Source organism: Zootermopsis nevadensis, unplaced genomic scaffold (genome assembly GCF_977971745.1).
Source record: "Zootermopsis nevadensis isolate Lab colony 2312 unplaced genomic scaffold, Znev_1.0 Znev_ptg000030l, whole genome shotgun sequence".
Taxonomy (NCBI): Eukaryota; Metazoa; Arthropoda; class Insecta; order Blattodea; family Termopsidae; genus Zootermopsis; species Zootermopsis nevadensis.
In genome coordinates, this window is record NW_028259162.1 from 1,054,636 (window position 1) to 1,078,529 (window position 23,894).

The 23,894-nt window shown below is 42.3% G+C and overlaps 3 protein-coding genes across 6 annotated transcripts in view; 2 read left to right on the plus strand and 1 right to left on the minus strand.

Moving 5' to 3' along the window:
• Nucleotides 1-4,443, plus strand: part of LOC110827792 (cyclin-dependent kinase-like 2) — a 29,019-nt gene extending 24,576 nt beyond the window's left edge. For 3 of the 4 annotated variants that reach the window (XM_087359033.1, XM_087359034.1, XM_087359035.1), the window contains exons 5-10: nt 103-215; nt 514-885; nt 1,321-1,861; nt 2,088-2,392; nt 2,692-2,780; nt 2,939-4,443. In XM_087359033.1, the coding sequence (XP_087215159.1) occupies nt 103-215; nt 514-885; nt 1,321-1,861; nt 2,088-2,392; nt 2,692-2,780; nt 2,939-3,010 (1,492 nt within the window). In that variant the 3' untranslated portion in view covers nt 3,011-4,443. The remainder of the gene's footprint in view (nt 1-102; nt 216-513; nt 886-1,320; nt 1,862-2,087; nt 2,393-2,691; nt 2,781-2,938) is intronic. The other variant, XM_087359036.1, reaches the window with a different exon arrangement.
• Nucleotides 4,106-23,257, minus strand: LOC110827789 (SH2 domain-containing protein 4A). Its single transcript, XM_022059791.2, has 9 exons — nt 22,704-23,257; nt 8,585-8,756; nt 7,781-7,955; nt 7,266-7,536; nt 6,740-6,896; nt 6,322-6,460; nt 5,929-6,101; nt 5,310-5,507; nt 4,106-5,137 (listed from the first exon to the last, which is right to left on the minus strand). The coding sequence occupies exons 2-9, from the start codon at nt 8,754-8,756 to the stop codon at nt 5,013-5,015; spliced, it is 1,410 nt and encodes a 469-aa protein (XP_021915483.1). The 5' UTR covers nt 22,704-23,257; the 3' UTR covers nt 4,106-5,012.
• Nucleotides 10,187-23,894, plus strand: part of Mtp (microsomal triacylglycerol transfer protein) — a 34,092-nt gene continuing 20,384 nt past the window's right edge. Inside the window, exon 1 of the mRNA XM_022059790.2 lies at nt 10,187-10,618. The gene's annotated coding sequence lies outside the window, so the exon portion shown is untranslated. The remainder of the gene's footprint in view (nt 10,619-23,894) is intronic.

Consider the following 23,894-nt stretch of genomic DNA (forward strand, 5'->3'; position numbering starts at 1 on the left):
ATGTGACCTTGAGTCACCAGGTTTTGTGTAAAACTGCCATTGTATGGTTTCCGTTAAGTATTAAATGTTGATGCTTCTGTTGTGGTCATCATCTTATTGCAGGGAAGTGGACATCTGGGCTGTGGGCTGCCTGTTTGCCGAGATGATGAGCGGAGACCCGCTCTTCCCCGGTGACTCGGACATTGACCAGTTGTATCAAATTATCAAAGTACTGGGTAATCATTGCTGTACATTTTCTGCGTATAAGGTTTATCCAACAGAAAAAACAGTTCTGTTTTATTTAGTTAGAAATTAAAATTCCTGAAAATTAAGATCAAATCCTGTGTGTCATTTGATTCAATATAGGAACTAGGCTTGTGCATGGTGATTGGTCTTATTTTATTATTTTTAACGCTACATAAAATCACGGCAGCCAATGAATTGTAACTAGGTGGCATGTTACAGTACGAGTGGGGTTAAAATGTAGCTGGGACCTTGAAATGCACGTGTTCAGGATTTGAATGTCTGTCGCAGGGAAGTTGTCCCAGCGACACCAGCAACTGGTGTCCCGCAACCCGATGTTCAAGGGTTTAAAGAGGAACACCGAAGACAGGGCGCGGTCGTTGTACAAGCTGTTCCCCAATTGGCCCCACTTGGCGCTGGACTTCATCTCGCTGTGCCTGAGACTGGACCCGTCTCATCGACCCACAGCCTTGGAACTGATTCGGCACCCGTACTTCACGCACGACCACTTCTCAGAACGCTTCCTCCCCGTTTTGAGAGCCAAGATACAGGAACAGTTTGAGGGCAACCCCCTACTACAGAAACGCCAAGTCGCCGATTTCATGAACTCTGCAACTCGTAAATCACGCGAATGTGGGAACATTGATCCGACTGATTTCAAAGGTAATCATTTGTAACGATGACAGTATCAATGTCACTGTGGTGTATTTTAGGCTGTTCGTAGACTATAATACTAGAAGGCGAAATAAGTCTCTTCGCTTTGGTGGTGTCGCACCTTTGGGTTCTGCTGCCAGAGAGTTAGTTAATTAGTAAGCTGGATCTTAAGGAAATAGTTTGTGAGGACGAGAGGAAGATGGAACTGGCTCAGCAGCGTCTCCAGTTGGCTGACCGTGGTATTAGCGATTTTGAACCTTTGCGTTCTTCTCTTGGATAGTTAGTTGGGATTTTTTCTTATATTTTTTAAAATTTTAAAGCACGTTTCAGATAACGGTTGCTGAGGACAGGCCAGGCATTATCGAACGCAGTGACGGGCATTCAGATTGCATGTTAACAGATAATTTCCTGAACAGTCGAATAAATGTGAACAATTCATTTCAGACCTTACACCATTGAATTCCGTGAAGCACTTGAGCGAACATTCAGTACATGTGATTGCATCAGGTACGAGTCATCATCAGAGGAGCGTGATAGAGCCTCGATGGAAGGTCAGCCTACCGAGTGGGAATGAAAAATTTGTAAGGGAAGGCAGCCGGCGTGTCATTGCGGGCAGCATTAAACCACATTCCACCCACAGGAAACTCAGCGACAGCTACAATGTTGGCAGCATTGCAATGGATGTGAGTGATGAACTTACTGGTGGCCTCAAGATGCCCTCACAATCCAAGTTGTTGATCCCTTCCAAAGTTTACATGTCAGCGCAAGATGTCCAGCAGACAGACTTTCAGGCTTCGTCAGGGTCTCCGACGCCGTTCCAGTCCCTCGAAGGATTAGGAAGTCAGATACCTAGTTCATCGCACGCATATCAGAGCGCAGGGAACCACTTCATGCAGTTGAACATGCAGGTTCTGCACCCATCCATCAACAACTTGAGTTTCAGTGGTGGCTCAGGCGTCGATAACAAGAGTGGCTTTGGAGGAAAGTAAGTACATCGCCGTTTTCAAAATGGTTGCGAGACCTAGCAGTGGAATTTAGGTAGACAGAGGTTTTTCTATATGGAGGATTGTCGGTAAGGTAGGCGAGGCATTAAAGAAAAACATCCTATTCTTTGTACCCCACTGATGACGATTGCTTTTACTTCAAGATAGTTTCAACAGTTTTATGTCTTGCGATGCTTATTTAATCAGCAAGTTTCCGTGGCTTTCTAGAATGCCAGAACCTCTGAAACGATCTCCCCAGACACAAGACGGAAGGGCGAAGGAATCGTACAGCAGAGTAACCCCGGTGCGGCTGCCACCACGCACACATTTCCTGCGCCGTATAGACCACGGCTTGTTACTAGACGTTGGACAGCTGGATAAAACCGGCACGAACTCCACGCTGCTGAGTGACGAGTCCCCAACAAATGGCAAATGGGTGGGCGAAAGGAAGATGAGATTCACTCAGGCATATAACTCCTGGAAGGCTCCGAAGACTACCGGAGATAACTTCTCATTACCCAACGTTCCAGGAGGTAAAAACAAATTTTTTATTTTAACATTTATTTGCGTAAAATGGAATGATGATCGGGACGTAACTTGTCATTCTATACGACTGTCCACGTTTTTATAAAAAAATTACTATGTACGTTCCGATTAAATCTGATATTTCGTAGTATGCGGTGAGAATTTGTAGCAGTACAACTCTACCTGCAATAAATGACCATTAAGGTGAATCAGGCGTGCAGAGTGGCACATAACACATTTGGAGAATTTGTGTAATCTTCTTGTTGATGCGTTCGTGCAGTTGTCCTTAGACCGTCGTTTGTTCCAGCATCCGTAAGTCCCGCTAAGGGGTTCAAGAAGAAGCTTAACCCTGTTATGACTCATGTGGACCCAACAACAGACCCATTTGCCTCCCCCGTGAGTACCGACATTGCTAACATACCCAAGAGATTGCTAATATGATTGCATGTTCTTAGCTGTAAAAAAATTACATCGCTTTCGATATTCCAGCTCGTATGGAAGGTGTAAAGTACAGCGTAGACGTGTTGTGTAGCAAATATATTTCTGCTTTTCAGAGAGGAAACCAGTCTCGCTCACCACCTCAAAGCCCAAAGTCCAGATTTAGTTCGAACCTGCCATTTGTATGAGATCTCGGCAATGTAACATCGCGTGTTGCTTTCTGATATTCAAGAGGACCAAAATTACTGTTGTAAGACTTTTTAAATTCTGGAGGTGCAATTCAAAGACTCTTGCATGTTATAAATAACTGGGATGATCCGCAGCCTCATTAGGTCTCTCTTCTGGCTGACGTCTGCGTTATTGCTGGCATGTCAATTCGCGGCGTGTTTGTCAATATTCAGCGAGCAGTTGGATCTCTCAAGAGTAATATTTGAATTAATTTCTTAACCTGTTCTGTTTATCGGTACATTAAAATGTGGTATCGTCTTTATTTGGCAGCGACATCGCAGTGTGCCGTCAAATCGGAGTGTTACAGACGGGTACATGTAGCACATTTTCTCGAGAGGAAATTAGGCTTATATAATTGTGAATTTCCCTTTCATCAGCAAAATGAAAAAATTATGCAAGAAGTATTCGGCACTTTGTGAAAGTTACGCGGTCAGGTAAATGCATAATGAATGCTAGATTCAGGAGACGTGCAAAATCACACACGTCTCTAAGCTGAATATTTACAGATGCGCTGTTAAAAGTCTGCTGTTTTACTTTTCATAATGAATCCCTCGAGCATGAATTCCAAAATTGAAACTGTGTATGAATGTTTTTATTTACGTCTCCGCATGACTAGTGTTTTCATATGTTGCATTTTTTTTTTTCCATATTTTGTTTTCAACGTAACTTCTTTTCTGTGTAAGCGCCGACACCCCAGGATGTCGTGAAGTTGGTAGAGGGGTCACATTAAAAGGTACGTAAGCTATTTTCCCTTCTCTGCCTACCACATCAGATTTTGGATGCCCACTTATTCATTTTAATCTTAAAAATTAAATTTATTTCCACTTTGGAACTGCTGAAAAAAATTTGAGATAGGTTTCAAATTATTTTGAGTTTCCTTATCTCGTGTTTTATTTGTTTTACGTAGTAAACACCCATGTGCAGTTTCAAATTGTTTCTGTCTCCTTTGAACTGTCCCACCTGCCAGAAATGTGTATCGAAACTTACATTCTATTAAGAGTTTGTGGAATTAATTGGAAAAATTAGAGGTGTGGCTGTAATTATAATAGCTGAACTATAGTCATTAAATTATATATTTTAGTCTAGAAAACTATTTTCATAAGTAAAACAATGGTCAAAATACAGATTTGATGCAGATGATAAAATATTTTGATTACAATGTAAAGCACCAGTTACTTTGCAGATTTTCAATACTTTATACGTATACAAAATCCAGATAACGACGTTAACAGCTGTCGAGATGTTGCGCCGAGTTCTGCGGTGCCAACAGACACAAACATTATATGTTGTTACGATCATCTAAAAATAATTTTTTTATAAGTTCATTCATGCTTCGATCACACACACATTTCATGTGATATATAAGAAAATAAACAAAAGACATGCATCATAATCAGTTAAATAATTTGTTTGGTAAACAAACTTTTATCAGAGTAGTTTTGTATGTTATGGGTTCCCTGCCTGTTCACACTCGTAGAGTAAAACCCTGACTCCTAGTGTCGCAATAAGCATTCTGGAAGTACAATTAATGCCCACTAAATGTCATGTTTTCTGAAGCTGATGATTTTATAAACATATTTTCATTAGTAAGATTCCTGTTTGTTCTGCTATGCTCCCGTGTTTACAAGTATTCATGGTCTGCGTCGCCGTATTTATTTAATAATCACAAAATGTGAAGCGAGTACAATCTCACGTTAGTTTTTCCGAATAAGCGAAGATATCGGCACATGACGCGAGTCCTGAAACCAAGTAAATATAAGTACGTGTGCAGCCTATCTGAACCAAATTTCCTGAATATACATACATTTGCACTTACACTTGCTTACTTTCGACAAAGCGTTAAGCGTCTTTATATATGCCCCCGCAGCCGAGCGACAGGGTTTTACTGTTTTCCTTGTGATCCAGATCCCCCTTCCCCCCCACAAGCATTGTGACACGTTAGTGGCGATGGTGATGATACAATCACCATTGGTTCCCAAGCGTTCCCTGGAAAATGGACGGAATACCAAGGCGTGGGCACGGCTGTTGCAGGCGCTCACCTCCCAGTGTGGTGATTGGGTGCTGGCCGTGATACGTCACCATATCGCCTGAAACAGGAACAAGTCCAATCCTAACATGTATGTACGCAGGTGCACCTCGATGTCACATGTACTGACTGCATATATGTAGCTAAAAATGGTTCGTTGCCACTGACTTTCCACTGTACAGTCACACCCCCTCGCTGGTGGTCCCCCCTCCATCAGTCTCAGAAAAACTCACCAAGTGTGTCGTGTGTTATCTGCTTTGCTCCAAGGAACTGGTAGTGGCCGCTGGACGCGTCCACCAGGTAGTGTTTACATCTGTCAGTGTCCCTGTAACTGATGGCATAACCCCAGATACGCTCCGAGATTCTGACCAGGAAACTTCCCACTGGCTTGTCGTTCAGCATCGACTCCGCTTCTTGTCGCGTTATGAGTCCTGAAGGCAAATTATGTATCGAAGTACTTTGAGATTTATACGTTTAGTATTGGCAGAACAATTACTCCTATCTCCACCTGAAGGCTCTTTTTGTGTACACGAGTCTTTGGTTATTTCATCTGTCTTGGGCTCAAATATTCTCACCCTCAATCTGTACAGACGGTCCATGTTGTTCGCTCGCGGTAGGGACGATGTTTCACAAGCACGTACAACAACGGATAAAATTACAGTTTTCCATAGTTCAACATTTACGTTACATGCCGGATGAAGCTAATTATTTATACTTAACATAAATCCACGTGTATTGTCCGTCCATCTGATTCTTGAATGCCACGGCAGTTTCAGGATTTGGTGTTATCAACATTTTGGATGGCATTGTACTCGTATATAAAATGGGAGTCCCGTTATCATGGGTGCTTACCGTGAAACCAGGGAGCCAACTGATCTGAGTTGGGTTCAATACCAGCTCGACGCGAGACCTCGCTGGATCGGAACCACTCGACGACTGCTTCTTTGCTCGGAGGTTTGGCAGTCTGGAACTCTGAGTGGGCAGTAGGACCAACACTGCTACTGCTGCTGCTGTTGCTTTCCGGGCTGCAGACAGAACAGACCGAGTCAGTGTGGGCAAAGGAGGAATCTGCCACTCCAAGAACAGAGAAAATGATAATTAATACACTCGCTTGCAGTTTTTGTGGAAAGGCGATGAAGTTCTGTATTTCTTTATATATAAGGTATTCTGGTCTGTATTCTGGCAACAGTCACTTAATATCATCATTTTAATTAACATTGTCAGAAAAAAATTGTATTATGGTACCTCAGACTCATGTCATTTGAGAACCTGGTACTGTTGGTGACCTCGACTTCCATGTCCAATACTGATGTTCGGCGATGCTCCTCTCTGGCTCGACGGGCGATCTCTCTAATCTGTAGCTCTGCCTCCTTGGCCTTCTTCTCTGCAATATGACATTCAGCATTATCATCGTTACGAGGGAAACAGCGGACTGCCATATCACGCTAGATCCAGATGTTGGCAAACTGATTAGGGTTGCTGCGTGTTTACGTTTCATCTTGGAAACTACTAACTTCATCCTTCCATATCCCTACCAATTCATCACATAATCACATGTGACATCTCGTAATAAAATAAATAGAGAGCATGATGGCGTAGCAACAATCTTAGAACTTCCGCTGAGCGGAACTTGGCTTATGTGAAGAACCGTGACGCGGTGTACCTTGTTCCCTCCAGAGCTGCTCCTGTTTGTGTTCTGCTTCCTCTGCCTCTCTTGCCACCTCCATCTGCTTCTTCTGGAGGCGCTTGAAAATTTCAGACGTCCGCTCCTCCATGACGCGCTTCTCCCACAAAGCCACCCTCTGTGCTACTTTCTTTGGCTGAAGCACAAGATGTCACTTTTTAAGAAATTCCCTGACAACAGATTGTTCAATGTAGATGGGAGGATAATATTAAAATGAATCTGGAGAAACAGGCTGTGGGGGGAACTGTTGCAGTACCAAGAAATTAATCCACTGGTCAATCGGACGTTGTGGCCGAGTGCCCAACGCTCCTGATTTATATTCAGGAGGTCCTAAATTCAAATATTGGCCCAAGATTGAGGTTTATTATAGTTTTTTTCTGATTTCCTCCAGGCAAATTCTGGAACAGTGCCTTGAATTAGGCCTGAGGCATCTGAGCTGCTGTCATAAAATAAACCACAGTTAAATAAATAATCCACTGTTCAAGCCCAGCCATTTTGTACTCACTTTGTTGAGAGAGATCTCTTGCAAGGCGTCTCGCTTGTCAGGTGTGGCACTGCTGTTGGTCTTATCAAACATATTAATACTGTTTCTGACGAAGGTGCTGTTTGTGGTGGGGAATGGGTTCACTTTTTCTCGCAGTTCATCCACTGAGCAGTAGATGTCGAGCAACGCTTCATCTTCTAACTTGTCTTCTTTTCGCTGTGCAGCCTCCATTGCCTCAATCTGCTTCTGGTTGAGGTCCAGCAGTTCTGTTAGTTCTGCCTCCACGGACTTCCTGTTAAAAGCAGTAAACAGCGGTCTTAACTAAGTCACTGCTTTCTCATGTTAATTCATCTTCAATGAATGATGTATTTGTTCATTTTTAAGTATATTTAAACGAAGCAAAACTGTTCTTGCCATCAACATCCGTCGACTCCGCACCGTGAATATTTCTGGAGCATAACTCGTACTGATTTACTAATCTCGAGAGGGGTCACCTGTTCATCCCGTCTGGTGTACGTATGTGTGCCGTAGCTCACCTGAGCTGCTCTGCCTCCTTCTCGGCCTGTCGCCTTGCCGTTTCCCTGGCCTCCTGCTCGAGGATCTCCTCGATTCGTAGGTCATCAGAATGCTCGCCCATCACCCACACCCATGGCTCACCATCAGATCCCATCAAGAAGCCCACCTGTTTCTTCCTACAACCTTCATCTGTTTCTGTAATCATATAGTGCAGGCGTGGGTAGATTGGTGGTGATTCAGTAACCAGCTGCTTTTATCATTAATTTGAATGTCGTAAGTAATGAGATTTAAGGCTGTCACTTAACCGACAGATACATTTTATTGCCATTAGAAGTGAGATCAGTTTCAAACCCGGAACCGTCTGAAGCTCGAACTTTTATTATCCTAACAAGACCTAATGGGGTGTTCCTTTATTTAAAATACAGTTCATTGTATGCAGAATATGTATCTTGCTTAAGTTTTGTGGATACCTAACGAGATGAAGGTAAAATACTTTTAATTGGCTGATTGTGGCCAGACTTAGGTTTCTTCCCCCCTATTAATTCCTCCACACCGGGTGTTCCGGAATTCAAATACACATCATACCTAACCTAACATATTTAGTATTCTTTTTCAGTGATCACATAAAATCTGAAGATGATTCATAGATCATAGATGGCTTGTCTATATTATTAGTCTGAATGAATGGATTTCATTGTGATATTCATTCCATTCCTAAGGGAAAATGAGAAATATATCAAGGAAAAAAGAAAAAAATGTAAGAAAATACAGAAATAATAAGAAGACATGAAAAGGAAGGCGGAAGGAAGGAAACAGCTACTGACTGGTTGGCTTCGTAGTGCAGAGCTGTTTATTGGCCTCTTGCTGGTCCCACAGTGTCCAGCGTCGGACTTGCTCCTCTCTCATGCGGCAGAAAAGCGTTTGTTTCTGAGACTCGTCGAGCTCGGCCAGCAACTCGGGGTCCACCCACATGTCCTGCAAGATCTGCTGCAGCATCTGTCAGCAAAGAGAAAATTACAAGGTGCGAGACAAGTCTTTTTTCAGGCAGATAAAGAGCATCACTTTGTTAGAAGGTTCCAACTCATCATTCTGGTCAGAGTGATATAAAAGTGGAGACAGACAGCAGAATTCTGATTTTTTTTAAATTATGGTGAAAGCTATTTTGTAAATGTATGGGGATGATCCAGAACAGTTTAAATTAGTAGGATTGCATAAGAAGCAACTTAAATCTTGTTAAACTGTCCCAGAATTTCCTATAAGACAGAGAAAATGTATGAAAACTGATGTTGAGGTGGCAAGTTGCAGGGCCTGGATATATAGGGCTACTACTAGTGAGCAGCTACACATCCCCTTAGGTGCTAAGGTGTCCCTTTGATATTACTTTATTGAGAAGATTCATAAAATTTATGCGTGTTTTTCGAAATAAACATACATAGGCCACACACACACACACACATATATGGCATATTTAGAGGTTAGGTTCATGCCCCAAAGAGGATACTTAAGTGTCTATTGAAATAAAACAACTGTTTACTGAACTAGAAAATACTGAGGAATGGGGGTAATGAAATTAAAAATGTGTCTGGTGTTAGTTTCATGAAAGTCTGTACATTTATTTAGTACACCGGTTTCTCTAATAATGCAGTTGGGTTGGCACTCTTGAAGTGAGACTTATTACGATGTTGGGGGAATTTGTACGTACAGGATACACGCCTGTATCTGACGTATTCCACACATCAAAGATATTTCACTTCGTGGGAGAGATTGTAGCTTTTTTAGGACAGTGGAAACAATCGGAATTGCGACAGAATGCCATAGAGGCCGCCTCATTAATCATCTGCAAGAAATTCAAGTCGTGAAATTTCATTTTTCACCGCCTCTGTATAACACAGATGATGCAATACACACGGCCAGAACTCAAATTCGTTTCGGTATTGTTTACTCTTTATACAGTTTCTTTTTTTATTATTATGTGACGTGAGGTACAGTTAATATCCTGTGCTGTGACCGAAATACGATTAGAACAGAACGGGCAAAGCCTGAAGTGATGAACACAGAACATAAATCAAAATTGTAGCAAAACTACTTAGAAATTACAACGTTAAAGTATCGTTCAAAATAACGAAATATACCTTTAAAAAAACTACGCCCCCCAACCGACATTTAACTGGCAGATACAACAATTGAATATACACATTAATTGCTCTGGATGTCATATAAAAACAGGTTCCGTGATTATTCATATTAGTTCTTAATTTCTCATTGTTCTGTGACATTTTAAGAAAAGTCTTAAAAGTTGCTCAGATGGACCCATGAGTCATGGATTATTTACTGTACAGGGAAATTTATGTGATAACGTGTGGTAACAAGCCATATGACGTATGTGTCTTGTTCTTTCTGTTACCTGGCTGCTGTGTGGTTGGAAGTTCTGCTCATTTATAGTTTTATACGAAACTATAAACAAGACTGGAGCTTAGTAAAATATGAAAATAGCTTTACTTTTACAACAGTCATATACATTGAGGTTTCAGGCTTGTGTTAGTTGATGCCTGTAGGCATCCTCTGAATTTGTTGACATCTGAAAAAGGTGGGCCATGGTTTCGGTCCAAGTTTTAAGTGATTCGTTAATGGCGAAGTCAGAGGTCTCGTACGGCGTTAGATATTCGAAAGTGGAGTGTCCCTGTTGTCACGAAGACTGATTGGTGACTTATATGTGGACCAATATTACGATCTGGTGCCGTGTGATTGGTAAACTTGTGTCAATGAATGGACTACTTGGTTTTCCTGTGGATCAGTTTTGAACTGGAACACACCGGAAGCCTAAGATCAATGCAGTTCACACAACTAGCAGCAGTTATGTGAGTACCGTTATTAGGTTTGTGTATAATTGTGGTTAGTGTTGCGTATAAAAATGCTTATCACAATACTCTGGCCTCTAGCTATTACGCTCATGTTACTTGTTCAATGTTATTAAGAAATAAACTGATAGTTTAAAACGTAATATGTTTATAGGACCTGTTAATAGTTAACGTTATTATTTTAAATTATACCCCGTTAACTGTGATATCCAAATGTAGTAAAAAATGATGAAATGTATAACAGTCCGTTGGTTCGTAAAAAAACTAGAATGCAAATTACTGATAAATATTTAATTACACTGATTTAAGTACGATCTAGGTCACATTGAGAGCATTTATCTTATTTTCATCGCCGTGTTTAATGTGGCATGTCCAACTCTGTTACCTGTGTTTTTGCTCCGTTATAGTGGCACGGTGTCACGATTTTACACGATAGCAGGAAAGATGACAGACTCAATTCACAAAAGATCGTTCAAGCTCGTTCACAACTACAAATTGCAAAAATTACGTCTGATAGCGTCTCGGTTGGAAAGTAATAACTCCAGAACCGCTGAACAGATTTCCGTGAAATTTTGTATTGGGGAGTTATACAAAAATTTGTCGATACATTCAGTATCCTGGACGTAAGGCGCCATGTATTTATCGAAGCTACAGGTTTCGATGAATTTAAGTAACATTCAGGCCTACGCGTTATAAGGCCACTGACGCAAAAGATCAACATCGACGAATTCAAAGTAACCCAACCCTGCGGGAGGTGGCGTCTGTCTCTCCGCTACCATTAGACCGCCTTCAAGTTGCAGTTGGTATTCAGCCGGAAGACATTCTTGAAATTCCACAGACTCGACAAACTGGCCGGAGGAATCTGAAACATGATACCGAATTAGGACGCTGCCCTCATCCCGCGTAGTCAACCGAAGACTTTTACCTCCGTAGGGGGCACTCTTTGAGAAGCTAGCAGGTGCTCAGCTAGCCAGATAATTTCCCGCCTTAATGAAACTCTTAAGGATCGTATCATTTTCAAAAAAGATCCTATCACGTGACCACGTCCTGAGATAAATTAATACGGGTTTACATATTTTCCTCCCATGTACGCCCAGGTTTTTAGATCTAAGTCTTGTACATATTTTTCAACTCTCAAACGTTCTGATGTCAAAGAAAGCGTTTCTTTAAAAGGCGACGTGGAATATTTCCTCTGGAATCATGCAGGCTCTGGTACAAAGGATCTTGCCAGCGTGTTAACAAAAGAAGTCTTGTTCCCACGGACGAGTTGGTTCACCTCTGTCTTCAAGGTTGCCATGGCGCCTGTATCTACTTGGTTATGCACACCTTGTCATAGCCGGAGTCATCGGGATGTTGCGGCAAACTGCTTCCCGGCTACAGGGTGCCTTAAAATGACGCTGGATGGTCTCACGAAGTAATTTAGTATTGGTTTCATTGCTTTTGGAATGTCTAAAATAGGCTAGAAATGGAACGGATGGGACTTGAGGGGGGGGCTATTTATGGATACCGTATCGACTGAATAAGCCGTTTGTGCGATAATTACGTAATTATGAAATGACCGTACAGTAGCTAGATGTGATGGAAGAGAGAATCATTTATTTAACGACGTTGTGGCGTTACCTAGCAACAAGAGAGTTCAAAAGAAAGATGTAACGTTGGCCAGTGAAGAAATGAGTCTAATAGCAAAACCAGATCCTGTCAACACATGACCGGGTGTATAATTTTTTTCTATCTGTGTTGCAGTGTCATGAACTCTAATTGAAATTGGTTCTTTATTATGTACAGTGAAGTTTGTGAGGTGGTCCTCGAGGGCTCAGGTTTTGGCCTCTCAAATATTGGTGTCGCGAAGGGACTATATAATTTTGAATCACCCTGTATAGGGACTGGTTCCGAGACGCAAGCCCGAAAGCAAATCGTAGACGAATTTATTACGACAGCTTGAAATCTGGTAATTCTTGGAACTTGTAATGTAAGCTCTTTGCATTAGCGGTGAGCGTCTTGTCATTTCGTCTTCCCGCCGCTTGCACCAACTGGCGCTGTCACGAAGATTTAACTGCGTTAGGTTAGTCGTCTGAGTTCGATGTGCCATAACATAACCTCTGTTCTATGTATATTGCGTTTTGTTCTGAAGATTTCTTCATGTCTTCAATATATTTTAAACTTCTAGCCTCTTCCTTGTATATCTACTCTGACGTTTATAAATTTTCGTATAATCACGCGATGTACGTATTGTCAGATTCAGACGAAAGCTGAGACATGTCCGTACGTCTATCTGCAGTGGAATAATTGCGGATTGAAGGTCTGGCGTGATCCCATTGTTACGCACGGAATTCAGTTCATCCGATCAGGTCTGTAATCGAAGAGGCTCTGCTCCAAGGGAAAATTCCTGGCTCCATGAAAGGTTGGCAGCGACATCGACTGTCTTTTTTTTTATATCGCAAACAAAAGAAGTACTACACACGTCACACATTCCACAGACGTTGATACTGCGGAAACAAAGGCTGTCATAAACCTCATCGCGCCACAGGGAGGTAGGAAAAATCTCAGGAAATGAGCACCAACAATGGAGATACGCTAATGTGTTTACAAGAACTCGTTAACAGAAATAAAAGTTACAGACTTTAGTTCAAAGTCGTAATATAGCAGTGTTTGTTAAGGAAAATCCGTTCAGAGTTCCATGAAACTTGGACAATGTGACTGGACAAGCTGCTTACAAACACTGCATGTCTAGACCACGTCGTATACAGGTTTGAGCCATTTTTATTAAAATATTCTGTTGAAAACTATCTTCGTCTTAATCGGAATTCGGGCGTAAGCTGATTTATTAACAGTCTTAATAATGTTTAAATCGCCATAACGTCTCTAAACAAGACGACGCGTGTCACGACAAAGCGATCAGACGTCCAACAACGATCCTTAGAATTAAAATAATAAATACGCGGTAGCCATGTTGTTATTGTCTAATGAATTTTCTCAAGAATTAGTCCAATAAAAGTTACACTCTCTGGAAAGACAAAGCTTGCGACGTCACGTGAAGAAGCTATGTCTACGCGATTGAAGGACGTGTTCGTTATGCTAACGTACGTTAAGCATGACGAGCGTTGGTGTTCGCAAGTGAAATTTTTATCTCACTTTCTATTTCATTTACAAGATTATGTATATATAATAATTATGAATAAACAGATACTCTTTTCTGTTATGACTGTTTTAGGCAGCCCTTTGAACCTCGACGCTTATCTAAATAATAATTAATAATTCAGTGCCCGTACCGCAAAGAAAACGCGTCTCCACGAAACAAATTCTCCTTTAGATGTAAATAGTCGTAAATTCCCCACCTTTTGTGGGTTAATTGTCTTCTTATTCAATATTGAATACAGAGGTATGAACACGAGACGGCGATAATCAAAGGGTTGTGTAGAAAATTCTTGCTGTGAAAATAATTAATGGCTCAGGGCTGTGAAAAGGCCGAATTCCATAACGGCACGTGACAAGAGTCGAACAAGTGTTCCGGAGGGACGCTGCCCTCAGGGTGATGGCTGATGTGGACTACTCAGAAAAACTTCCGTAAATAAATTCTGCTCAGTCAGCCCGCGAAATGTTTCCTTCCGGGATCTGACGCACGACATAGCAAATTGCAGACTGACGTCACATTTAATTTGTAAAATACATTTTTGGGCAGCCCTTACGTCGCAGTTGTTCAAGGACGTGAGCTCTGGGACTCTGAACGATGTCTTGAGAAATGGATTTATCTCGTTTAGGATATGGTCCAGTGTGGGGTTGTTGAGAACACGATGAACCTTCGGATTCGGTAAAAGACATCAGAGGACTGGGTTACAGCGCCGTGTAGTCTGGTAGAAGTTACCGACGTTTCGGAGGTACGTGCAGCCTCCATCGTTAGTACCGCCTTGATGATGGAGGACAAGCTTCGGTTTCAAACTCCGACGATTGAACTGAATTTACTCTCCATGTAGGTGTTCGCGATTACGTCTGCGTAAAGTACAGTCCGCGACTGTAATCTTGAGACTCGCAAGGAATGAAGGAAGTCCGTAGCGTTAAAGGCAGAAGCTATCACCCCCGCAAGTCTCAAGATTACAGTCGCGAACTGTACATTTTGTGGGGTTTCGGCGGGGGCCTCAGTTCGTGTTCATTGCAAGGTCATTGCGTCGATCACCGGTCCGTGCAAAATGGAGAAAGTGAAGGGCAAGAACTCTGAGGGGGGAAACCTAGGTGTCGGGCTGCAACACAGATATCCGGTCAGTCTGACGTGTCCGTCCGCAGGAACATAATTTCGTGTACTGTGCTGATTTCCTTTCGCCTTGTTCACGTAGAAATTGAATCGTTTGTGAAAATGTTCAGGTGTAATTAGACAGTCGCCTGCCTTTCTACGTCCTTATTATATCTTCGGTCTGTTGTCAGCAAAACAAACTGTAGTCAACTCCCATGAGCATATTTCTGCTATCATTTGCTACATCAGCGTTTATGAACCTTTGTCTCATATCCGTTCTCGGTGGTAAACTTGTGGCAACTATATGTACCATTAACATTCAGTAACTCTGCGTTTTATATTTATGAGTTTCGTATGATTTTCAAAATGGAAAACGATTAATTTCCCAAACATTAATAAAACGCGACGTTTCGGATACTGACTGTTCCCGTCTTCAAGGCGGAGACTTATGTACATGGAGTCCGTTAGATGGAGCCAGTCTCCGAAACGTCGCGTTTTGCTGATCAACCTAGACGATGGATAAGATACAACATAAAAGATGGGTACCCAAATTAATAGAATAATGGACATCCTTTAGAGAAGCTTATTTGTTGCATACGTAGACTTATCTCCAACACTTTGCAGGGAGAATTTGAGGAGACACGCGTAATCGATCGATCGATCGAAGGAAGTTTCGCCAATCAGAGCGTGAGAGGTTGTGGTAATTTCCGTTCAAAACCTGTTGTCCGCAAATCGAAACTACTTCGAATTATTTAGATTCAATCATTCAGTCCGTACCTCAAAGAAAACGACGCCTCTCTGTGACAAATATCATTTCCTTAAACAGCGTTAACCATTCGATCTTCGTAATGGTGAAGTTTTGTGTTTTCTTCGCGGTACGGACTGAAATCTTTAATGTAATTTAGACGAACTATGATTCTCACTGTAAACGGCGATTATTTCCTTAAACAGCGTTAACCAATCGATCTTTGTAATGGTGAAGTGTAGTGTTTTCTTCGCGGTACGGACTGAAATCTTTAATGTAATTTAGACGAACTATGATTCTCACTGTAAACAGCGATTATTTCCTTAAACAGCGTTAACCTTTCGATCTTTGTAATGGTGAAGTGTAGTGTTTTCTTCGCGGTACGGACTGAAATCTTTAATGTAATTTAGACGAACTATGATTCTCACTGTAAACAGCGATTATTTCCTTAAACAGCGTTAACCTTTCGATCTTTGTAATGGTGAAGTGTAGTGTTTTCTTCGCGGTACGGACTGAAATCTTTAATGTAATTTAGACGAACTATGATTCTCACTGTAAACGGCGATTATTTCCTTAAACAGCGTTAACCAATCGATCTTTGTAATGGTGAAGTGTAGTGTTTTCTTCGCGGTACGGACTGAAATCTTTAATGTAATTTAGACGAACTATGATTCTCACTGTAAACAGCGATTATTTCCTTAAACAGCGTTAACCTTTCGATCTTTGTAATGGTGAAGTGTAGTGTTTTCTTCGCGGTACGGACTGAATTCTTAAATGTAATTTAGACGAGCTTCGACGTCAAGGTTTAATAATTTATGAGTGATCATTGCCAGAGTTATGTTAGATGACACATTGCTGACCGTAAGGTACGTGGTATACATAGTTACCATTAGCGTTTAATAAATGTTCAGCTAATTCAGGCTTAACAATTTGAAAAGTTTAGGTTTTGTCGGCCATCGCGCTACGTTCTCTCCTTCTGAGGTATTTTAACGGCATTTGTTGGTCCTTGAGATGGAGGTCACCACGAGGAATTCTCAGTCTGCTCTTATTTACGTGGAGAATGATCGCGTAGTAACTGCACTCATATGGCACTGCAGAGCGAACACCTTGTGGCCTTCGAATATTAATTAGCAAGTGGACGTGAGAAATATTCATACGCGATTGTGGTTGGAGAACCTGAAGGGAGGAGACCACTCGGAAGACGTGTGATAATATTAAAATGGATCATGACTCTGCAGATTGGATTAATCTTGCTCGGGATAGGCACTGGTGGAGAGCTTTTGCGAACACCGTAATGAACTTTCTGGTTAAAGATGTGGAAATTCTTGACTGGCCGAGCAACTGTAAGCTTGTAAAAAATAAACTCTGTCCATGGGGTTTGTTAAATCTTAAAATGAGAATTCATTAAGGGGGGAGGGGGGAGTCACGTGTTGGTTTCTGAGAAACCACCTGTCATGGTTTTTGGTCAACCGGTGTCCCAGTGGTGATGTAACGGTTACCATGGTTACGATAGTGGGTCGCAGTGCGCAGCTGTTGTCCCACATGTTCACATCGTCAAACAGTGTCACCACAGCGTCGCGTCGCCGATTTACCACCTGATTTCACCGGGTTGCAAAGCTTTACCAAACGCTTCAGAGAGAATTACGTCCGGAGATTTTCCTCGGTACGCCCATACGAGTGCTATGGCATTATCTCTTCACGGCCTCCGTGTTTTTTTCCAGTAACCACGAATATTATCGTTTCCGGTTGCGTATGTGTTATAAAAAAGGGCTCATCTTCGTAAAGGGCGCGATTCTGCTCGTCCATGTGTCGCCGTCGCTCATTCTTTTAATCCGGCGATGTTCGTGACGTCTTACGAGCAAATAGGGCTTAAGGGCAGTGTGCTTAAACGACAAAATCGGCCACTGTCGCGGATATGCATGGATCGTGTTGAAACTTTCGGATCACCCGGTAATTACAACTTTTTTTTTTTTTTTTGCGCGCTGAAGCCAAGTTCTGAACTCTGGTCCCTGTTTCCTTCAACGTGGTTGTTCAGGATGCTTCTAAAATCGTGTTTATGAACGTAACCATTCTTCATGCCTGTTGGAGGTCGTACGGAATTTCTGCTGCAAAAATGTTAAAATATGTACCACGTGATTTAGAAATCAGCAACTTACTGATTACGTTTACAGTGTCGGGCAAGTGACGTGTTTTCCTTGAGATAAGAACGGAGATATTATTCAAATGAACTTCGGGTCCAGAGCGGTCTACGGGATGTTAACATCAAAATTCCGCCTAATTCCGCCATTAAAAGGTAATACCAAAATTCAGAATTCCGATCAAATGCACTCCACTCCACTTCCGAATGCCTTGCCGTCTATTAAACTCACCTTTAAGACGAACGGGTACTACCTGAGAACATTCATAGCCTTCATAATCTTCTGGGTTGTTACGCCTCGATCATCAGGGCGATGATGGAGACAACAAGGACCTCTGAAACGTCGGTAAACTTCTACAACCCAGAAGACAGCCATCTTCAGACTCACCGCCGTGAAATATTAAAAAAAAATCACAGACTCCCCATTTTGACTTCTCCCTCACTCCGTGTCTTCCCAGAACTCCTTTTATGCGTGCGTACATAAGCAGGAGATTCGTTTACCAAGAATTTCCTCCTCGTGCGTAAGCATCTGTGATATTTGCCGGAGGAAATTTTAGAGAGAGCTCATTATCACCACTTGCACTAGAAATAAACCTCTTTTTCCTTAAGAAGGACGTCGTTGACATTTGTGTCAGTAGGGTCGTAGTCCACGCCCTTTGCTGAGAGCGTACGGACATCTGCCCGATATAGAACGTCGGTGCATCAAGGATGTCCGGCTTACGTAAAACTGCTGGAAGACTGCCGAATGGACATCGAAGATTTCAGACGCGCGTTCCCAACTAAACATTTAAACCACTGCGCCTGTTGGCCGTCTCTGTGTGTCCACAGTTGGATCTCTGGGATCGATCTACTGATCTCCATGAAATCTGATAGATCTGTTGGGGATTTTTAATTTGAAGATGTCTTCGGGGTTATTGGGCCGTGTATTAGTTTACCGACATCTCATCGCCTGATGATGCAAGCAGCAAGAATGTCTGAAACGTCGATAAACATCGCAGAGGACAGCCATTTTCCTTATTTAATTATTTTTTTGTTACATTTCCGTTTGATGCGTTGCGTTCTGCCCTAGGCACAGCAGAAATTATCCCACACGGGCTGCTCCCATCTCATTGTTAGCAGAAGACAATGCAAACATTTTCCCCTTGGAGCCCCCCCCCCCCGCCCCTTCCGCCGGAGTGTACTGTGTGACTCACGTCAGAGATAAGTCAGGAATGCGGTCTCCTTCTGTACACAAGAACCCGACGCTGCTGATACGAGTTACGAGACCCCAAGTTTATCGTCACCAATCTGCGAACAACGAACATGAAACAGAGTATTGAGGCGTGGGGAGAAGGCTCCACGTAACCTCAATTCTTGGCAACTGGGAGATCACCGGTCAGCTTGACGATACGGCCGCATTTATCCCAGCGAGTCTGGAGCCATAGAGTTGTAATTACAGGTAGGACTCGGTTTACGCCGCTTAATTTTACGCCGGCGTAAATCGAGTCCTACCTGTATTGTCAATGAGATAGACAAGAAATGTTGGACTCTGAAGAATTTTTGGATTTAACCCGAATAAACAGCTGATTTCTCACCAAACTACCCGGCGAGGCCTCCCAGGGTTTCCGACCAAAATTCTAACACTGATCTTGCATTCTACATTTCCCGCCAATCTCACAACCTTGAAAACTGATCGCTCCTCCTCAAGTAATATTTATGCCCTAATTTTTCTCCCTGCTTCATAAATAGAAATATTTGTTGCCCACAGAACCTCGTTTTCACACTCAATTGCCTTAATGCGAGAACCGTTCAGAACTAACCCAATTGAAAACAGAATAAAAGGTGAGACGGTATCCTGGCAACCAGGCCACCGTCTGTTCCTGGCCGAATCACCGTTGCTTCGGATATTCATCTCCATAACGGTATCGGCTACCCGACGGTGCGAAACCTTCGGACGGTCGTGTGTTCAAACCTCATGTATCCTTTAACGCTCACTCGACTGTGGCGAAACAACCGGAACACATCGTCCGGGCGCTAACTGAAAAGACATGACAGGCGAAGGATTTCTTGCCAAACTTAACCACTATCAGCTCCCACCATTCCAGAGAAGTAAACCAGATTGTACTCCGAAAAAGGCTAGTGGTTACCCTGGTAAGGATTCATTCTTTAACCGTCTAAAGCCGGGTGGTAACTATATGTACCACCTGCCTTAACAGTAATTAACTCTGCATTTTGCATTTATTAATTTCGTGGGATTCTCTCACTGTAAACAGCGATTATTTCCTTAAACAGCGTTAACCAGTTGATCTACGTAATGGTGAGGCGTTGTGTTTTCTTCGCGGTACGGACTGAATTCTTAAATGTAATTTAGACGAACTGATTCTCACTGTAAACAGCGATTATTTCCTTAAACAGCGTTAACCAGTTGATCTATGTAACGATGAAGTGTGGTGTTTTCTTCGCGGTACGGACCGAATTCTTAAATGTAATTTAGACGAACTATGATTCTCACTGTAAACAGCGATTAATTCCTTAAACAGCGTTAACCAGTTGATCTACGTAATGGTGAGGCGTTGTGTTTTCTTCGCGGTACGGACTGAATTCTTAAATGTAATTTAGACGAACTGATTCTCACTGTAAACAGCGATTATTTCCTTAAACAGCGTTAACCAGTTGATCTACGTAATGGTGAAGTGTCGTGTTTTCTTCGCGGTACGGACTGAATTTGTAAATATTATTTATGCGAAGTTCGGATTCAGAATTGATTCCAAATCTCTGGAAATGTGTTAAGAGTCAGTCAAAACACGGTGTGCCGGAAGTTAAGTCGTGGTTGTACTCAGGACGAAGAGATTCCGTCGACTGACAGTGGCACAGAGGGCGAGGTTCTCGTATGAAATTGTATTGTTTCAAACGCCACCCATCAGCGTCGAGCCTCAACCGGCCATTTGTTCCGTACGCTTGACATACGAACACTATTTATTACATAAGCGTGGTTGGTGCTTTCACCACACGTGAACTTCGCCTACAAATGACAGCCTGAAATGTTGCTAACAAAGCAATTTCTTTTCACCAATGAAAGTTGGAAATCAGACGATAATGACGTACCAGTTAATAATGATTTTATGATAATAAGCTCTAGCCGATACACGCAGACCGCGTTTTAGAACAGGGTGTGAGAAAATACGTGATCCTCGCGGTGAGAAACAGACAGACACCGGGGAAATTATGTTATGGGAAAATTTATGATTTCTAGGGAACTCGTCGCCATATATTATTAGTGATCGAATAATGGATAATGAGATGGGAAAGGAAAGTAGCACGGATGAGAGAAACGGACTCAGAATGAAAATGGGGACACCTGAGAGGTTTTAAACAGTGGTGGATCACAAGAGAAACGTGTGATGGGGTGGGCTGGGTTAATCTGCCTCTGAATATGAACTTTTGGCGTTTTTGCTCGGTTAAAAAACTAGGAAATATGTTGGTTAGTTTATGAGACGGGAGATTTAGGCAAGACCAGTGGTGTTGGGGGGGTGTCATACGATTATTTATCCTAACCAGTGCGAATGAGAGAGAATCTCGTCATCTTACTACTCGTAGCCGTGAAAATCTCAAATCTCAGAACAAATTTTGTGAACTAGGATACAAGAATGTAGTGATCGCCCTGATGATGGAGGCAGTGAAAGCCTCCGAAACATCGGTCACCTTCGCGCGGCGCGACATACCAGAAGACGGTAGTCATGTTCACACAAAGTGCGTAATACGCGATATGCTACACCGTGTGATCGGCCTGTTGAGACGTATTTTAGTTTGACGTCACGTGGAAAACGCTGAGAATGGCTGGATCCTGTCGGCAACCTTATCCGTCGAGCCTTTATGGTCCATTCGTGGGTGGTTCAGACAACATGGCAGCCGGCCCATTGTTCTCCACGCGAGAGAGTGCCTTGTGCGTCGGTAAAGTCACTGCGTGTGACAAACTGATCCCTGCCCCGGGCCGGGTTAAGTTGCTTACATTTTCGTGATTTTCTTCTAAAAAAGATTAAAATATCTAACGACAGCGTTCTGTCTTATATCCCTATCTCGTTCGGTACCAAATAACCTCAGTTGTGATTCAGCGTCGTCATAAATCTGTTCCAATTGATACAGTAGAGTCGTCTGAACGTAGATTTTCTATGCATGTCCGAGTGTTTCTCCAGGCATAACAGCGTATTTCACATGCAGAAGTTTTTACAATTAGTTCCTAGTAATAAATTAAAAACATGTTCTGTTGTGGCGAGGTACCATTCTGACCTCTGGGATCACGTGTCGTATGGTGGTAATACGAAGAACATGACTTCCTGTATGTACAGCGAGAGACCTCATTCCTGAGCAATGGACCCCCAAGACTCCCCTGATTACAGCAGTAACGCAGCCAGTTTTACACGACATGCACGGAACTCTGTCCATCCGTCTAAATCGAGAAGGGCTGGTTCGTGTATTGTACCGCTAGAGACCACTAATATCTCGTGGATTTAATTATATGCAAACGGTTATAAAAACATGGCGGACGCACGAACTTTTGAGGTGTGAGCCATTACCATTGGGCTCCTGATATTGTGTGGCAAATAGCGTATTTTCAAAAAATTATGCAAGTCTTCTCCAGGTAATTTTTTTTTTGTAGAACATGGCGGTTGCAGGCGTTAATTACAGTAAAACATATCCACATTATTCAAAAGGAGCTGCACATATATTACATTTAAATTTACTTGCTGCCTCCATCGTCAGGGTGATGCCATTTTCATGTTTGACGCCGTGAGAAACTCAAATCTTCGTATGTAAATTATATTTCCTAGGTTAAAAATATTTTGACCACTTTTTCGTATAAAAACTTCTCACTGTGCAATAACTACAGTTGATTTTAACATCGTCGCTTGACATAAATTAGATTCCTAAGACAATTCATCTTTCTTACGTCGATATTCGAAGTCGAAGTTGCTAACCTCTGAGAAAGCCACTTACTTACCTTGAATTGGGGTTTGGAGCGCAATCAGAAGTACTTGGGAAATTCTTCGAGAACTACCAGAAATCTCCAGGACGCGATACATTCATCGTCGTCACTCGAAAATGTTTTGGAGTCAGTTACAGCTGCTTGGTGCGGAATGAAGGGAATACGTGATTTCCAAGGCCAATGACATCATCCCGCACTTCATAGTTTCTTTGTCGTGTTAATTCACTACTAACTCACAACCCAAGAACACTTTCAGAGCAACACTATTTAAAAATCTGCGTCAACTGTCAACTTCTTTTAAGAAAAAATGAAACACCGGGCTGTATTTCCTTCCCGAAGTCTTTTTCGTCACAGAAACCACGTACTTTGATCTTGTGTTACTGTAACACACATATTTTCGTTCTTTAAAAGACTTTTGCAATCACAGCAATACTTCGTTTTAGTCTTGCAAATCCGACACGTAAACTACTTTCCAACCCAGAATAAATAGCCTTGTTGCTACGTTGAACGCTTTGAACACAGAAACAGATCCATCCGAGCTCACTAACGGCCGCAGTCTGGCGACTGGAGCAGACAGCAAGAGAGAAAGACTCCCCCCCCCTCCCCTTTCCAACGCTACGTCATTCCATCAACGGTATATAGCGATATCTGGAGCTACGTTTATCGTCACAGATTTGCGATCAGACCATTTTCTGATTACAACACGGTTAATACTGAACACTCATGTATATGATATGTAGTTTTGATTTGTTTGTCTTGAAATGTGAAGGACACCGTCTTAGTTTTAAATTGTGTTTACCAACGGCCCAGTCTGAAGCTCCTTCTTTCACCGAGGGCGGGCAAGGTGTCGTCTTCCGTCTCTCACAGACGTCGAAGAACTGGCATCCTGATTACAAATTCTTTGCATTTCATTTTGGGTTCCTTCAAATTCTGTGGTAACCGTTTGAAGCTCGTCCAAGTAATATTTAGACATCCAGTCCCGACCACAATGAAAATAAATCTTTCCCGTGATAATTATTAGTTCGTTAACGCTCTTATAGCAGAAGGAATATTGAGTGTTAACTGCTTGTTAGAACATACGGCACGTATCACAGGACCTAAATCATTCAACCACCTCTTATCATCTCTTAACATCGACATTTATCTCTCCATGTCGGTCTTCGCGTGGATGACTAATTAGTTGGTATGGTTTAGAAATAATTCTTA

What these genes read in the sequence shown, in the direction of transcription:
- LOC110827789 (XM_022059791.2), bottom strand. Translation starts at nt 8,756, where the DNA reads ATGCTGCAGCAGATCTTGCAGGACATGTGGGTGGACCCCGAGTTGCTG. An exon ending in GCAGCTCTGGAGGGAACAAG is followed by an intron (nt 6,461 to 6,739) that starts GTACACCGCGTC and finishes GTCATATTGCAG; the next exon opens with AGAAGAAGGCCAAGGAGGCA. An exon ending in TCAAATGACATGAGTCTGAG is followed by an intron (nt 6,102 to 6,321) that starts GTACCATAATAC and finishes TTCTGTCTGCAG; the next exon opens with CCCGGAAAGCAACAGCAGCA.